Source organism: Cricetulus griseus (genome assembly GCF_003668045.3).
Source record: "Cricetulus griseus strain 17A/GY chromosome 1 unlocalized genomic scaffold, alternate assembly CriGri-PICRH-1.0 chr1_1, whole genome shotgun sequence".
In the NCBI taxonomy this organism is placed as follows: Eukaryota; Metazoa; Chordata; class Mammalia; order Rodentia; family Cricetidae; genus Cricetulus; species Cricetulus griseus.
In genome coordinates, this window is record NW_023276807.1 from 230,270,997 (window position 1) to 230,285,166 (window position 14,170).

At 44.2% G+C, this 14,170-nt stretch overlaps 1 protein-coding gene across 1 annotated transcript in view; it reads right to left on the reverse strand.

Moving 5' to 3' along the window:
- Positions 1 to 817: 817 nt before the first annotated feature.
- Positions 818 to 14,170, reverse strand: part of Gtf2f2 (general transcription factor IIF subunit 2) — a 126,421-nt gene continuing 113,068 nt past the window's right edge. The window contains exon 8 of the mRNA XM_027390122.2: positions 818 to 2,826. Coding sequence (XP_027245923.1) covers positions 2,707 to 2,826 — 120 coding nt within the window. The 3' untranslated portion in view covers positions 818 to 2,706. The remainder of the gene's footprint in view (positions 2,827 to 14,170) is intronic.

Here is a 14,170-nt window from a genome sequence, read left to right on the forward strand (position 1 = left end):
TTTGTTTCTTTACTTTGTTGGACAGCTTTTCATGTGCTATACAGATCCAACCCTTCAAGAAATGTCTGTTTACATTTACTGCCCATTTTAAACCATGTAGCCTGCTTTGTTACTGGTTCTCAGAGATAGTTTTATAGTTTTGATGCCATTTTTTTTTTGTTTTTTTGTATGATGAGTACACTGATAAAACACATAACTGTAAAAGTCTCCCTTTAGCATCATGGTGGAAAGAGCAGTATTTACTTTTGAAGTTCCTGCCACAGCGCTCTCTCTTTGGAGACATCCAACAGCCGCCTTTGAACACCCAGCTGAGTGAGTGCTGATTAATGAATGTCACAGTGGTGTCCTGGGGATGGCATCACTGGTGGGCTACAAGGATGTCAAGGTGGACAGCAGACTGTCCTAAAGGGCCTGTATGGTGACCTGCTGCTGTTCTGTCTTATGTGTCCTCTTGGAACCCACCTCTCCTCTTTCCATCCAGTTGACAAATGCTCCTTTGGAGTGTACCTGGCAGGACTGGAAGGAAGGGCTCTGCTCACCCTTCCTGTGTTTGCTGGGATCCCGACTGTGTTCCTTCCTCAGGGCTGTGCTGTCTCTGGGAAGCCCAGCTGCTCCAGAATATTCATGGGAAGTCAAGTCAGGCTTCTGAGAAGCTATCTCACTGACTGGATGAAAGGTAAAGAAGCTAACAGGCTGTCTGATACAAAATGACTGAAATGGTAACTAGAGGTATTGCCGACATCCACAAAAGCAAATGAGCAGAGAAGGCACCCTTGTGTTTCAGGGAAGTAGCACAGAGCAAAAACGACAAGTTCTGTGGGAAGGTATATACTGTACAGTTTACCCAACACACTAAGTTCTGCAGTTACCACGCCGTTACCGTGGGCTTCTGGACACTGGGCTTCTAGTCACTCAGAGATGGAGGGGTAGAAGTTGCAGTGGATGTGAATACATGTAGGAAACTGTTGAAGGACAAATAAAGGATTTTTAAAAAGCAGAGACAAAGGGCAGGGCACATTTGACTCCTGCATCAGAACAAGGCAGGTAGGACAGTCGAGGGTGGGCAGGCACTAAGATTACCTTCCTTAGCAGGCTTGTCTTACAGTGGGAGGACAAAGACAACACTTTTCTGAGGTTGTAGCACTCAACCTCAGCATTCTGGAGATATGCCACTAAAAACAAACAATGTTGTAAGTTCCTTCTCTCTTTCCTTTTTTTTTTGGTTTTTCAAGACAGGGCTTCTCTGTATAGTATTGGCTGTCCTGGGACTCAGGATCCACCTGCCTCTGCCTCCTGAGTGCTGGGATTAAAGGCTTGTGCCACCACCTCTGACTAAGTTCCATTTGTTAATGAGAAATTATTTCTTTGCTTTAATCATGTAACACTTTCTTACATTACCGGTATTTGTATGGCTTGGCTGCAGGCATCCAGAGGCAGGGGATAAAATGCACATGTGTTCCAAGTGACTTTTCCTGTGCTTACTTTGTTGGAGTATCATCTTTTGCTTTGTAGGTGTGATTTTGGACTGCTTACATGGCATTTTGTCTAGAAGAAACTCACGGTGAGCACGGACCGCTTCCATCCACAATCAATTAAAGAAGATGAGAAAAGGGCATTTGATGCTCTGGGAAACAGTGCCAGCCTCAGTTATAACACCCTCTGGTCCCGACTCAGTTGGCAATGGAATCTGAGAGCCAAGGGTCAGGCCTTGCCTGCAGAGTGGGAAGTGAGATTCTCAGGTCGAAGCCAGTCTCCGAGAAACTTATATCTGGTTAGAGGAGATTTATCCTGAGACTAGAAAGATATTTAATTTTCATTCATGTGTCTGTGTGATGTATGTGTGGATATCTGGGGAGACCTGAAGAGGGCACAGATCCCTTGGAGCTGGAGTCACAGGCAGCTGTGAGCCACTCTGAGTGCTGGGAACCAAACTCATGTCCTCTGCGGGAGCAGTGTGCGCCCATAACCTGGGCCCACCCTCCGACCCAGATTTTCCTATTTTAAAACTAAACAAAAGGCACATTAATTAACATCTACAGTTCTGTTTCCCTTACCAATATCATAAGGGTAAAATAAGTCAGTGATAAAAGTTGCCATTTAGTAGAAAGCAAACAGGTCCCTTTATTACTGTACGCTTGAAGGTGAACATACCTCTGTGGAGACAAATTCCCTCTTCAGTTTCAGAAAAAGGAACTTGGACTCTGTGTTCCTTTCATAGTTTCTGTAGTTGATAACCCTCCCTCCCACTTTCCCCTTCCCTTTGGACCTTACCTTAGTTCCTCAGAGATAGACAATTTTCATTTAGGAAATATCCTACTGATACTTGAAAAGTTAACCCTTAAAAGCAAAAGCAGTTTCAATTCCCACACCCCCACCTATACCATGAGAAGATTTTGTCTCGTGGGGGAGGGTCTTGCTGTGTATTCCAGGCTGGCCTCAACCTCACCTCTTCCTGCCTCAGCCTCCTAAGTGTTGGACACCTGCATGCGCTAGCACGCCCAGCTGAATGCTATGGCTTAACACAAGTTTAGTCTATAAATAACATCATTCTCTTCAAAAAAATACTTAAGAAACATTATGGAATCCAGCTTTAACAGTTTACTGAGAGAACTGCAGAACTGTTGTCTTTGTGCTGTCACAGCAGGTGGTCAGCCTGGTGTGAGCCGCAGGCTTATGGCTGCCTTTAAGTGTCCCAGCACATGCTTCTCAGTCACTCTTCTCTTCAGCTTGGTAATGCCTGTATTCCGGCTTCAGCTCCCACGTATTCTTGTGAATCCCTTTTACATTCTGAATGCCGATTTCTTTCAAGATTTCTTTCAGGTAACCCTAAAAACCAAAAAAGTGCCACAGAGGAGATTATCAAGGCAGAAAATAACACTTAAAATCACTTAAAATGAAATATACTAAATACAAGCAACAAAAACTAAGTTTCTTAACCCCAAGTGGGGTTTTCTATGAAGAGGTTCAACAGCTCTATAATGCACACCCCAGTAAACACACAACCATGTGCGTCAAAGGATGACTTAGAGGAAAACATACTTTAAGTGGTGGCTGCTCAGTGTTCACTGAACTAACTATGGAGGGCAATCTGCTCTTGACTCCAGTGGCTTAATGGACTCAGTCCACAGACTGCAACCAGCAGTTTTGGAGCATACACACAATGACACACACTGTAGGGATGGGAGGTGATAGCCAAGAAGCAAGCACATGGCAAAGCATCTAGAATTCCCACTTCTAGAATGGGTTTTCTTCTTTTAAAAACAGGATTTCATCATGCAGTCTTGGCTGGTCTGGACCCACCAAGCCAGACAGGTCTCAACTCCCAGAATTCCATGAGCCTCTGAATCCTGAGAACTGAGAGCCATACCCATCCAACCTATGATGGCTCTTCAAACTCTGAGTTTCAGAACACCTCCTTCCCATAAAATAAGGAACGGATCCTGTTGCTGGGCTTTGGTGGCACATGCCTTTAATCCTAGCACTCAGGAGGCAGGGGCAGGTGGATCTCTGTGAGTTTGAGGCTAGCCTGGGCTATAGAGTGAGTGCCAGGATAGGCTCCAAAGCAATACAGAGAAACCCTGTCTCAAAAAACAAATAAACAAACAAAAAGAAGAAGGAACGGTATTACCTTTGTGTTGCCCGAGCCTGCCAAAGCAGGGAGAGGATTAAGAACTAATAATGAGACATGCTGAAACTACGAGGGCCCAGGCTTCTTGTGCTCAGCTTACAGTATTTACGTCTCCGAGAACCTGCTTACCAAATGACTACTGGAGTCATGGAAATTATGGCTATGCTAAGTGTACTACAAAACTCTGCTTGTTTGCTAAAGCCCACTGAAGCACCCACTATGAACAGACCAATACAAATTATAGTAGCTCCTAAGAAGAGAAAGAAGCTAATTATTCACAAGTAATGTGTTCTGCTACAGAAAAGCCAATCAACCTAATTTGACTATATGCTTCAAAGAACCAGTCATAATATTAAGATGGCTTCCCTCATTGCAGGAGGAGAGATAATTCACTGAGGAGAGGCACTAATGGCTGAGGAGCTCCTGCCAAGATGATATTTGCACTATGTGCAATACTACCCAAATCACATTGTGCATGGAGCTTTACCAAGTCCCTGTGTATGTGTGTGTGTGTCCAGCTAGCTTCAAATTCCCAGAAATCTACCTGATTCTGCTTTCAGAGTAAAGCTGTATGCTACTATGCCCCTCCCCTTACAAACAGGGTCTGACTTATATAGCCTTGGCTGGCCTGCAACTCCATGCGTGCTGACCCTATACTAGTAGAGATCTGCCTGTCTCAGTCTTCAGAGTGCCACCGCATCCAGACTTGTCCTTGTTTTTTGAGACAAGGTTTCATTAAGCTTTCCAGGCTGGGCCCCCTGTTTCCCCGAGAGTGCTGGTATCAGGGGCATGCTCCACTATGCTAGGCAAGAGGAAGCCTGTCTTTGCCAAGTCTCTAACTGATTCATCCAACTACTCTGAAGTTCTACCAGATCTGCTTTAAGGCTGTTGCAGTTCTGACACTCCAGGAGCACTGAGCCCTTGATATCTTTTGTTCTCTGAACCAGTGCAGGTTACCAGAAAGTCACTGATTTGGAAGAATGCAGCACAACCCATTCAGCCATTAGGGTTAGGCTGCCATTTAGAAATTTAACAGCTGAAAACTAGGGCTCATGTGAAGGTTCCTGGAAGGCTTAGTATCTCAGTCTCCTGGACAGCCTTCCTATCCCAGCAAACAGGCCCCAGCAGGTGGCAGCAATGAACCAAATGAGTCCTGGGTTTCCCAGGCGGCTTACCCGCCCCCACACCTTCTATAGTTGGCTTTGCTAAAGGAATGCATGTGAATGAGTAAGCATAAAGGCTTGGGTACGCAGGTAATGTGCACGTCTGCCATCTGCTATTACAAATTACACTTGAAAAATGGGACACTGTTCATAAACTACTTTCTAATTAAACTGGATTCATTAAGGCAAAATGATGGGTTAGGCACAAATGATCTCAGTTTAGATGCCAAGAATGACATCTTTGTAGAATTCCAAAGAATGGTTTATTGTGAGGCTGCTAAGATGCTGTTGCACAAACAATCACACAGTTGTGGATGGGCCACAGTGGGTCCACACACAAACACTCACACAGCTGTGGGAGCGCTGCAGTGGATCCACACAAACAGCAACCATCAGGAGTGTTTCAGCAGCCCAGAGAAAAGCAGAGCTCTTGACTTCAAGTTGTATGCCTATCTACAACCTAGGCCAAGAAAATGGAAAGCCAGAACAGTGTTCGACATGAAACAGTAAGAATGTCTTCACAGGGCTGGAGAGATGGCGCAGCTGTGAGAGGCTAGGCTTACAACCACAAAGACAAAGTCCTCACTCTACAAACTGGCTGTCTCTCATGCAGCCCCTCTCCCCCATTTGGTAATGCAGTACATGAACAGATGGCAACAATAAGGGGATGAGATGAGCACTGCCTACTGACACAGGCAAGTAATACAACAATCAGAACCACACTATTTAACTAGACTACAATTCTGTAGGGTGGTGGTTTCAAATTTCCTTCATCTTCAAATGGATGCTTCAAATCACTAGACATTTTACTCCAACAAAACGGCTTGACATGGGAGTAGGCACAATGCTTGTCAAGGAAGTAGTAGTGACAGGGAAAAATATGTTCAGAAAAATCCCTAAAGGGAGGAAGATGTGGATAGAGATTCTAGTTAGTTATTACTGCTGTGATGAAACACCATGACCAAAGCAACTCGGGGAAGAAAGGGTTTAATTAGCCTACACTTCCACATCTTAGTCCATCACTGAAGGAAGGAAGGGAAATCAAAAGGGGCAGGAACCTGGAGGCATGAGCTGACGCAGAGGCCATGGAGGTAGATACTGCTTACTGGCTTGCTCCCCATGGCTTGCTTAGCCTGCTTCCTTACAGAGCCCAGGACCACCAGCCCAGGGATGGCACCACCCACAAAGGGCTGGGTCTTCCCACATCTGCCGTGGAACAATCTTTGTACAGTGTAAATATGTACTGCTCTCATTGTTAATAAAAAGCTGATTGGCCGGTGGCTAGGCAGGATTTCTGGGGCAGAGAGAATGCTGGGACAAAGAAGGACAGAGTCAGAGGAGACACCAGCCCAAGAGAGGAAGGAGGACGTATATAGAAAATGAGGTAACGAGACTTGAGTCACGTGGTAGAACTTTGACTCCAGCTTGTGTCAAGTTGATATAAAACTAGCTGGCACAACAAACTGAGGTATTTCAAAGATGTCTCCTGACCTGCAAGTATCATCTCAATTCCTCTGGCTTGCATTCCCTCTCACTTGCCATTCTCTGGTGTGTTCTCCATGCTAGGTGACTCCTGTAATTACTTCCTGTAATGCGTCCCCTGTCCCTCATACCTCACCTTTTAACCCTTTACATTTAGGCTTCAATGTCACTTCTGCAGAGCAATTGTCTTCAGCAGTCGTCTCAATTCATAGACCTACATTCCACACTGCCCATCCTTCCACAACAGTGCCCCCCCCCACCCCCCCACTTAAAAATCTCTGTAATAACAGTTTTAGCTCTCTCTGTGCTCAGAGTAACTTCAGGGCCTTATTTCTTACACGTCTGTCTCACCTTAAACCATGTGCCCCTGCCAGGCCTCCTGTCCATCATGGACTGTGAGTGCATTACCCCAGTGGGGAGGGTGCTTGAGCAGTGGATTAGGCAGCTGAGAGACCGGGGAGCTGCAAAGATGGCCTGTAGAAAGGAGCTCCATGAACTCAAATTCCTTTTACTTCTACAATTTCTGGACTCTTATGAACTGCACTACCTGAATTTCAATGTGACATTCATTATGAAAAGCTGTGTTGTAGCTGTATGCCTGAAAGCATACTGGGCCACATAAATAATGCTGGAAAAAAAGTCAGTTGAGAGAGGAAATGTTAAAAGCTGTATGTGGGCTGGGCAGTGGTGATACAACACCTTTAACCCCAGCATTCGGGATGCAGAGGAAGATGGATCTCTGTGAGTTTGAAGTCTATAGAGCAAGTTTCAGGACAGCCAGGACTACACACAGAGAAACCCTGTCTCAAAAAACAGAGAGTTTTATGTGGACTGAAAACTGTTAATCTATCTCACTTCCTTCCTTATCCCTCCCAGTATTTACTCCAGCACGGAATACAAGCTCCTGAAGTAGGGCATTCATTAGTCTCCCTTGCAGAAAGGATCGGGTGGAGACGTGGCATACACAGGCAAGCACAGTGGGAGAGAGGGCTGCTGCCCACACCCACGGAGGTGTTAAGTCCTTTGGGAATGGGTACTGGCTCATTTCCACTGACAGTAATTCTGTGCAGAAAGAAGCACACAGGTAAAAACTGAGTGACTTTCCATCTTACTCGGAAAGAACGCCAGAAACGGGTAGAGTTTCGATCACGTGGGTCTGGGATGTTTCTCATTAGAGTGGGCCACGATGGATGCAGCACATCATTCAGACACCGGCTCAGCCCCGGAGCTTCATCAAAAGGATGTGTGGGAGGAACCGACAGCAAGGGAAGCAGAACAAAGGGGGACCAAGTGCCACAGCTTCTGTGAAGGAGGCAGCGAAGCACACCTGACCACAGGGGCCAGAGGCTCAGGGCAGGCTTTGGATTTGTGGCTCAGGAGAAAACTGGTGACTAACAAGTCAGAATTGGCCAATGGATTCCTGACTCTCCCCAAGCCTAGGATGAGGTGCAAGCAACCCCTGGTTTCCTCTCTGCTTCCAGCCACCCCACCCCACCCACCCCAATTCCTTCCTTCTCCAACTGCGGAGGACTGATCTGCATTTCATTTTATCATGCATTTCAGTGATAAGCATTATTTACATAATAATAAATCAACTGAACTTGATTGAGAACAGCTCTGACAGGGAGCAGATTACAGCTGTTAATGCTTGTAGTTAGTTAATCATGGAGCCTATTTGGCTTCTAGTCACAAAGGCTCCCCAAGTTTAGATCAAGTGCCCAACATACAGATCTGTGTGCCCGAGGTGGCACATGGGGACTGTGTGTATCATAACAGGGTACCACGGAAGGAAGGGTACCACAAACAGAATTTTCTGCGTGAGTAAGTGACTCCTTTCAGAGATGTCAACAGAACAAAGGACTTGTGATGAGGCTGCTAGTGACTCCGAGGCACAGAACTGCTCATTAATAAACAAGCTACACATTACGAGTTACAGTGATGAAAGGCAGCAGATGCTCCCACTACTTCAGACAGAGTAAACTGTGAACAGGAGAGGGAAGGTGGTGCTGGGGGCTCCTCTGGAACATAAGCCTCAGTTTTTCTCCTTTTCTCCTCCTCAGCCATCCTACCCCCATCCTGTGTCTTCTCTGGGTTCCCACTGGTTGTATCTCTCCCTTTGAAAACTCTAAGCAGCCAATATTTGGGTAATAAAACGGTCAAAGGATAAAATCCTGCTTGATTCTACTTCACATTTTATTCAAACCTTGAAAAAACATCTGATTATTACATTAATATTAGTGTGCTAAAAAAAGCCTTATTTGTCTGGCAGTGGCAAATGCCTTACAGGTCTGAAGGGTTCAGATAAAGTTTACTTTCTTTTTAATTTTTAAAACAGTCTCTCAATATATAGCCCTGGTTGGTTCAGGCTGGCTTCAAACCTACCTCAATGCTGTGATTAGAAGTGTGCACTACCACACCTGGCTCCTTTAACTCTAGCTAAAGACAAGGGCTCAATGCTGGAATAGTTTACTTCTATATGGAATAGCTGAACTTGAACTATTAAAGGCTGGGCCATAATGGTTTATAATTGGGAATAAAACAATGTATTGTATATACTTGAAATCATTAATTACTGGAAAATAGATATCCAAGTCTTAATAAAGGAGAAAATACCACTGCCCCCCCCCCCTGTTTCTTTGTGTACCCCTGGCTGTCCTAGAACTCGATCTGTAGGCCAGGATGACCTCAGAGACCCACCTGCCTCCGCCTCCTGAATACTAGGATTAAAGGCGTGTGTCCCCCACCACTTATTTTGAAAAAATAAGAGTATGAATTCTTACCCAGGATAATGTGTCAATACAGAAAGCAGATCTGCAGATGTTTAGGATTTGGGGCTGGGTGACTGCTAATGGATAAGGGGTCTCTTTGGGGTGCATGCTCTAAAACTGATTGTGGTGATTATTTTGTGATATCCAACATACTACAATGCATCCATATAGTTTAGTCTGCAAACAAAGGCTTTACATTGGGAAGAACGATTTAAAATGAAAGTGCTTGTAAAACATTTCCTATTTTAAAACTTTTAATTAACATTCCTTCTTCAGGATGGAGAGATGGCTCAGTGGTTAAGAGTACAGGCTGCTGAGGCCCTGAATTCAATTCCCAGCAACCACATGGTGGCTCACAACTATCTGTAATGAGATTTTGTGCCCTCTTCTGGCCTGCAGACAGAACACTGTATACATAATAAATCTTAAAAAAAAAAAAAAAAAGACTCCTTCATGCATCAGAAGTAATTATTCTTAAAAAGGACTGCCATTAATTAACATGCTCTCTTGGAAAATTTAGTATCACTGATACCAAATTTAAGAACTGAAGGAATATGAACTGAAAACTATTAAAAACAGAGACAGAGGAATCAAATAGACAAAGGGCAGCTTCAGAATACAGCATTATAACAAAAATCAATGATTTAACAGTACCCACTTTCACTTTGGGATTAGGATCTGAGAAGGAAACATCAAGCTTGTGTTCTATTTTCTGTACTCCTGACCAAAGCCGGACCAATGACATCATATGAAAAGCAGAAAGGAACCTTATGGCAAGTAAAACACATTTCCCTCCTCATTAAAAAGGCTGTCAGGAAATTTTTCCCTGCTTGTCCACAGATCTATCTATGTGCTGGAATAAACATCAGAGGGCAGTCTGAAGTCAGGACAACGATAGCCAAGGCCCAGTCCCAGCCCCAGTCTGGACTTGTTAGGCTGCAGAGATGGTTCAGCTGTTAAGATTTGGATTCAATAACAACCAATGCACATAAAAATAAATCTTAAAAGGAAAGAAAAGAGAAAATCAGTATCTATGCTACCCTTTACTTTAAGGACCCATGTAGGAGGCCCACAGGCCAGGATTTGTAGCTCATAGCATAAAGAAGAAATAGGAATTTCCGTCTGGGTTGAGCAACTTGGGTGTCAGTGCCCCTTACTAAAGGCTTGGTGAGGTATGGCACAGTCGGAAAAGTGCTACAAGCAAGCATGATGTCCTATGGGTGATCCCTAGAAACCTTGTGAAGCGATGGACATCAAAGAGTTTGTTTGTCATCACAGTACTGGGGAGGCGGAGACTGGCAGATCCCTGGGGCTCCCTGGCTAGCCAGCTAGGACTAATTTGAACCCCAGGCCAGTGAGAGACCATGTCTCAGAGAACAACAGGAGGCACCTGGGAATGGTACCCAATTTTAACACCATTTCCACACGCATGTGCATAAAGTGCATGGGCACCCCCCCCCCCTTAAATTGTGCTTTGAGTACATTGTATCTGAAACTAATACTGATTGGACAGTAAAGGGAGGGAGAGCCAGTGGCCTTTGGCTGGCTAGAGCATTTCCTGACCTGATCCTCTTAGTTCAGAAACAGCTACCACTCAACTCCTACTGAACACATTAGAAACCAGCCTGGGTCGTTTACAGGAATAACCAGAACAGATCTTCTGCATGGCTGCTAGCTGGGAGGAAGCCATTCTGGGTACCCTAACAGGTAAGCATCTGCTTACACAGAAAGACAACAGACAAGGAAGATGGAAAGAGGGAAAGGAATAGTTATAGCTAGATAATGCTAGTAGCTAGATCAAACTACCTCTAAAGCCATGGTCTGGAACTTTACAACAAAGTGAGGCAACATCTTCTAATTTTTGTTGACACTAGTTTTAGTTGGTTTCTGTCCCTTGTAATTGAAAATCATCACCAATTCATAGACTCCTAATAGGATACACTTGAAAATTTTTAGGTTTAGTGGGAAAGATGCACTATTTCAAATTCTGTAGCTATTTTATCCTTGGAGAAATACCACATAATTTTTGATTTCAAATTTTACTTAAACTACTTTTATTCAAATCCTTTAAAAAAGATTTATGTGTATCGGTATTTGGCCTGTTATGTATTGCTGCTAGGTCCCTTAGACCTGGAGTTACAGATTCTGTGAGCCACCATATGGGTCCTGGGAATGAAACCTAGGTCTCCCGGACGAATGTAAGTGCTCTTTACCACGGGGCCATCTCTTTAGCCCCAAACTTACTTATTTTCATTTTACACATGGATTTGTGTGCAAGTATGCATGTGTATCACATGTGTGCCTGGGGCTCTTGGACACTAGATGAGGATTGGATCCCCTGGACCTGGAGTTACAGACAGTTGTGAGCTGCCATGTGGGTGCTGGGAACTGAACCTGGGTTCTCTGGAAGAGCACAGTGCTCTTAACTGCTGAGCCATTTATCCAGATCTTTATTATTTATTTAGGTCTTTACTTAGGCCTATCTGCAAATAGCCTCTGAATCTTGGGCTAATTCCACCAACTGCTGACACAGAGCTGTAACTGCTGTTTATGGAACACTTACCTTTCAAAGAAGTGAGTGTTGGGCAGGATTGTGCAATTATGGACACTAAGTTGTATCTAGTTTTTCCTGTGATTTGAACCTACTCTATTAAAAGCATGCCAATTATTCAACCATTCATTTTGAATGAAAAGGTGGTACACTGGGGTGTGGTGATAGTTTGATTGTGATCTAACAAATAAAGCTTGCCTGAAGATCAGAGTGAAAAGCTAGCCATACTAGTAAGCTATAGAGGCCAGGTAGTAGTGACACACACCTTTAGTCCCAGAACTTGGGAGACAGAGGCAGATGGTTCTGTTAGTTCAAGGCCACCCTGTGATGGGGAATGTACTTCTTTGTATGTTTATCTTATTGATTGTTGAATAAAATACTGTTTGGCCAATGAGAGAGCAAGTTAGACAGGACTAGAAGTCAAAGAGGATTCTGGGAAATGTAGTAGAGAAATGATGATTTAAGCAGGAAGTGACATAGCAAGGAGACTCATTTAAGCAAAGGAGAAACAGGAAGGGCCCTCTTTTCCCCTCTGCTCCTGCTCCAGCGGCACAATGTGATCCACCAGCCAGGAGGGACGCCAACAAGGTGTCCAATAAGATAAGTCTTATAAAATATATAGATTTATGATAGTCAAGACTGAGCTAACAGATGAGAATCCTAGTCATTGGCCAAGCAGCTTTGAACCTAATACAAGTTTCTGTGTATTCATTTGGGCCCTGACTTGGGTGGGCAGCTTGCATAAAGCATACACGTGGCGGTGGGGCTCAGTGGTTTTTGGCAGAAAGATTTATTGTAACAACCCTGAGCTACATGAAATTGATCCAGTCTAAAAGAGAAATAGAGCTCACATAAAGGTGACACCAGCCAGCACTTGGAGTGACACGTCCTTAATCCCAGCACTAGGGAGGTGGAGACAGGAGGAACATAGCTGGGAGGAGACAGGAATGTAAAGTGGGAGGAGACAGGCGCTCAGTGCAGTCCGAGGATGCAGTCTGAGGACAGGATCACCCCTCTGCTCTGAGCATTGGTAGAGGTAAGAACTCCCTAGTGGCTGGCGGCTTTGTTTCTCTGATCTTCAGCATTAACCCCAATATTTGACTCTGAGTTTTTAAGAACAATTAGAATTCATGTTAGGCTGGGGGGCTGGTGAGATGGCTCAGTGGTAGAGGTACCTATAGCCATGCCTGATGACCAGAGTTTGATCCATGGAAACTACATGGTGTACCGAATTAATTCTCCCAAGCTATCTTCTGACTTCTACATGTACACCCACATCTACAAAATAATAAATACACCAGGGAGAATAAAGTGTGCAAGGAAATGACAAGGTTCTGTAATAATGAGTGTTGGCTTTCTACAGCATTACTAGGAATGTAGGTAAAGGGCAGATGCTAGAACCAACGTGTTAAGTCTCAGTGGTCTCAGCAGTTTCATGTTTCAAAGGGTACAATTAAACTTTTCAAAGGCCTGTACTTTTCAAGGAAATGTTATGTGTGCTTCTATTTTATAGATAAAACATGGAGGAAGACTAGACAAAACACAGCAAATGTTAAAGATTACCAAGAACTGGGAGAAATAACAAGTTTCCTAAGGTTTCATATTTTATTTTTATTTTATGTGTGTTTTGCTTGTCTTGTCTGTGCACTACATGCACACCAGGTTCCCATGGAAGCTGAATGAGGACATCATACCCTATATTCTGGATGGTTATGCACTGTCATATGGTACTGGATATCAATTCCTGGTCCTCTGGAAGAGCAGTCAGTGCTCTAGCCACTGAGCATCTATCTCTCCAAACCCCATATTTCAGAGCGAGAAGAAAAAGCTAAAAGCTGAATCATATACCAATATTCTATTAAATAGATATCATATTGCTGGATATGTATCAGGTACCAAAGCCTGGCCTTTTTAAACTTGCTTGTCTTTGAGAAGGTTCTACTGTTCTGGTTGCCTATATAAGCTATATGACATAAAGACTACCTAACCCTAGTAGTTTCTGTGATGGGTGCATGTGTGTATGTGTGTGTGTGTGTGTGTGTGTGTGTGTGTGTGTGTGTGAGAGAGAGAGAGAGAGAGAGAGAGAGAGAGAGAGAGAGAGAGAGAGAGAGAGAGAGAGAGAGAAAACGATGGCATTATAAGGGTCAGCATGCAGATAGTACTAATATACCAATACTGCAGAGGATTTGTCATAGGCCGGACTTCATGGTTGGAGACTTGGTATTGACTGAAAATTAAGAGCCAGAGATGGCACAAACCTGTCTCAGAAGGCTGAGGCAGGAGAACTTGAAGTTAGTCTGGGCAACATGGTTAAGTTTCAGCCAGTACAAGGCGAGACTGCCTCTCTAAAACAGATGTGGTGCTAAGGTGGTGCAGACTCTGAATGACTCCTTCCCACACAGCAGACCTCCTTCCCACACCAGTGTCCACCATGAGAATTTGATAGAAGCTACTCATCTTGGGGATATAACTATATCTGCACACATGCCTTAGGTGAGTAGATCTCCTGAGGTACATCCCAGTTCACTAGTGAAGAGATCTAGTGCTCTAGTGCAAGAGACTCACAAGTACCACCACG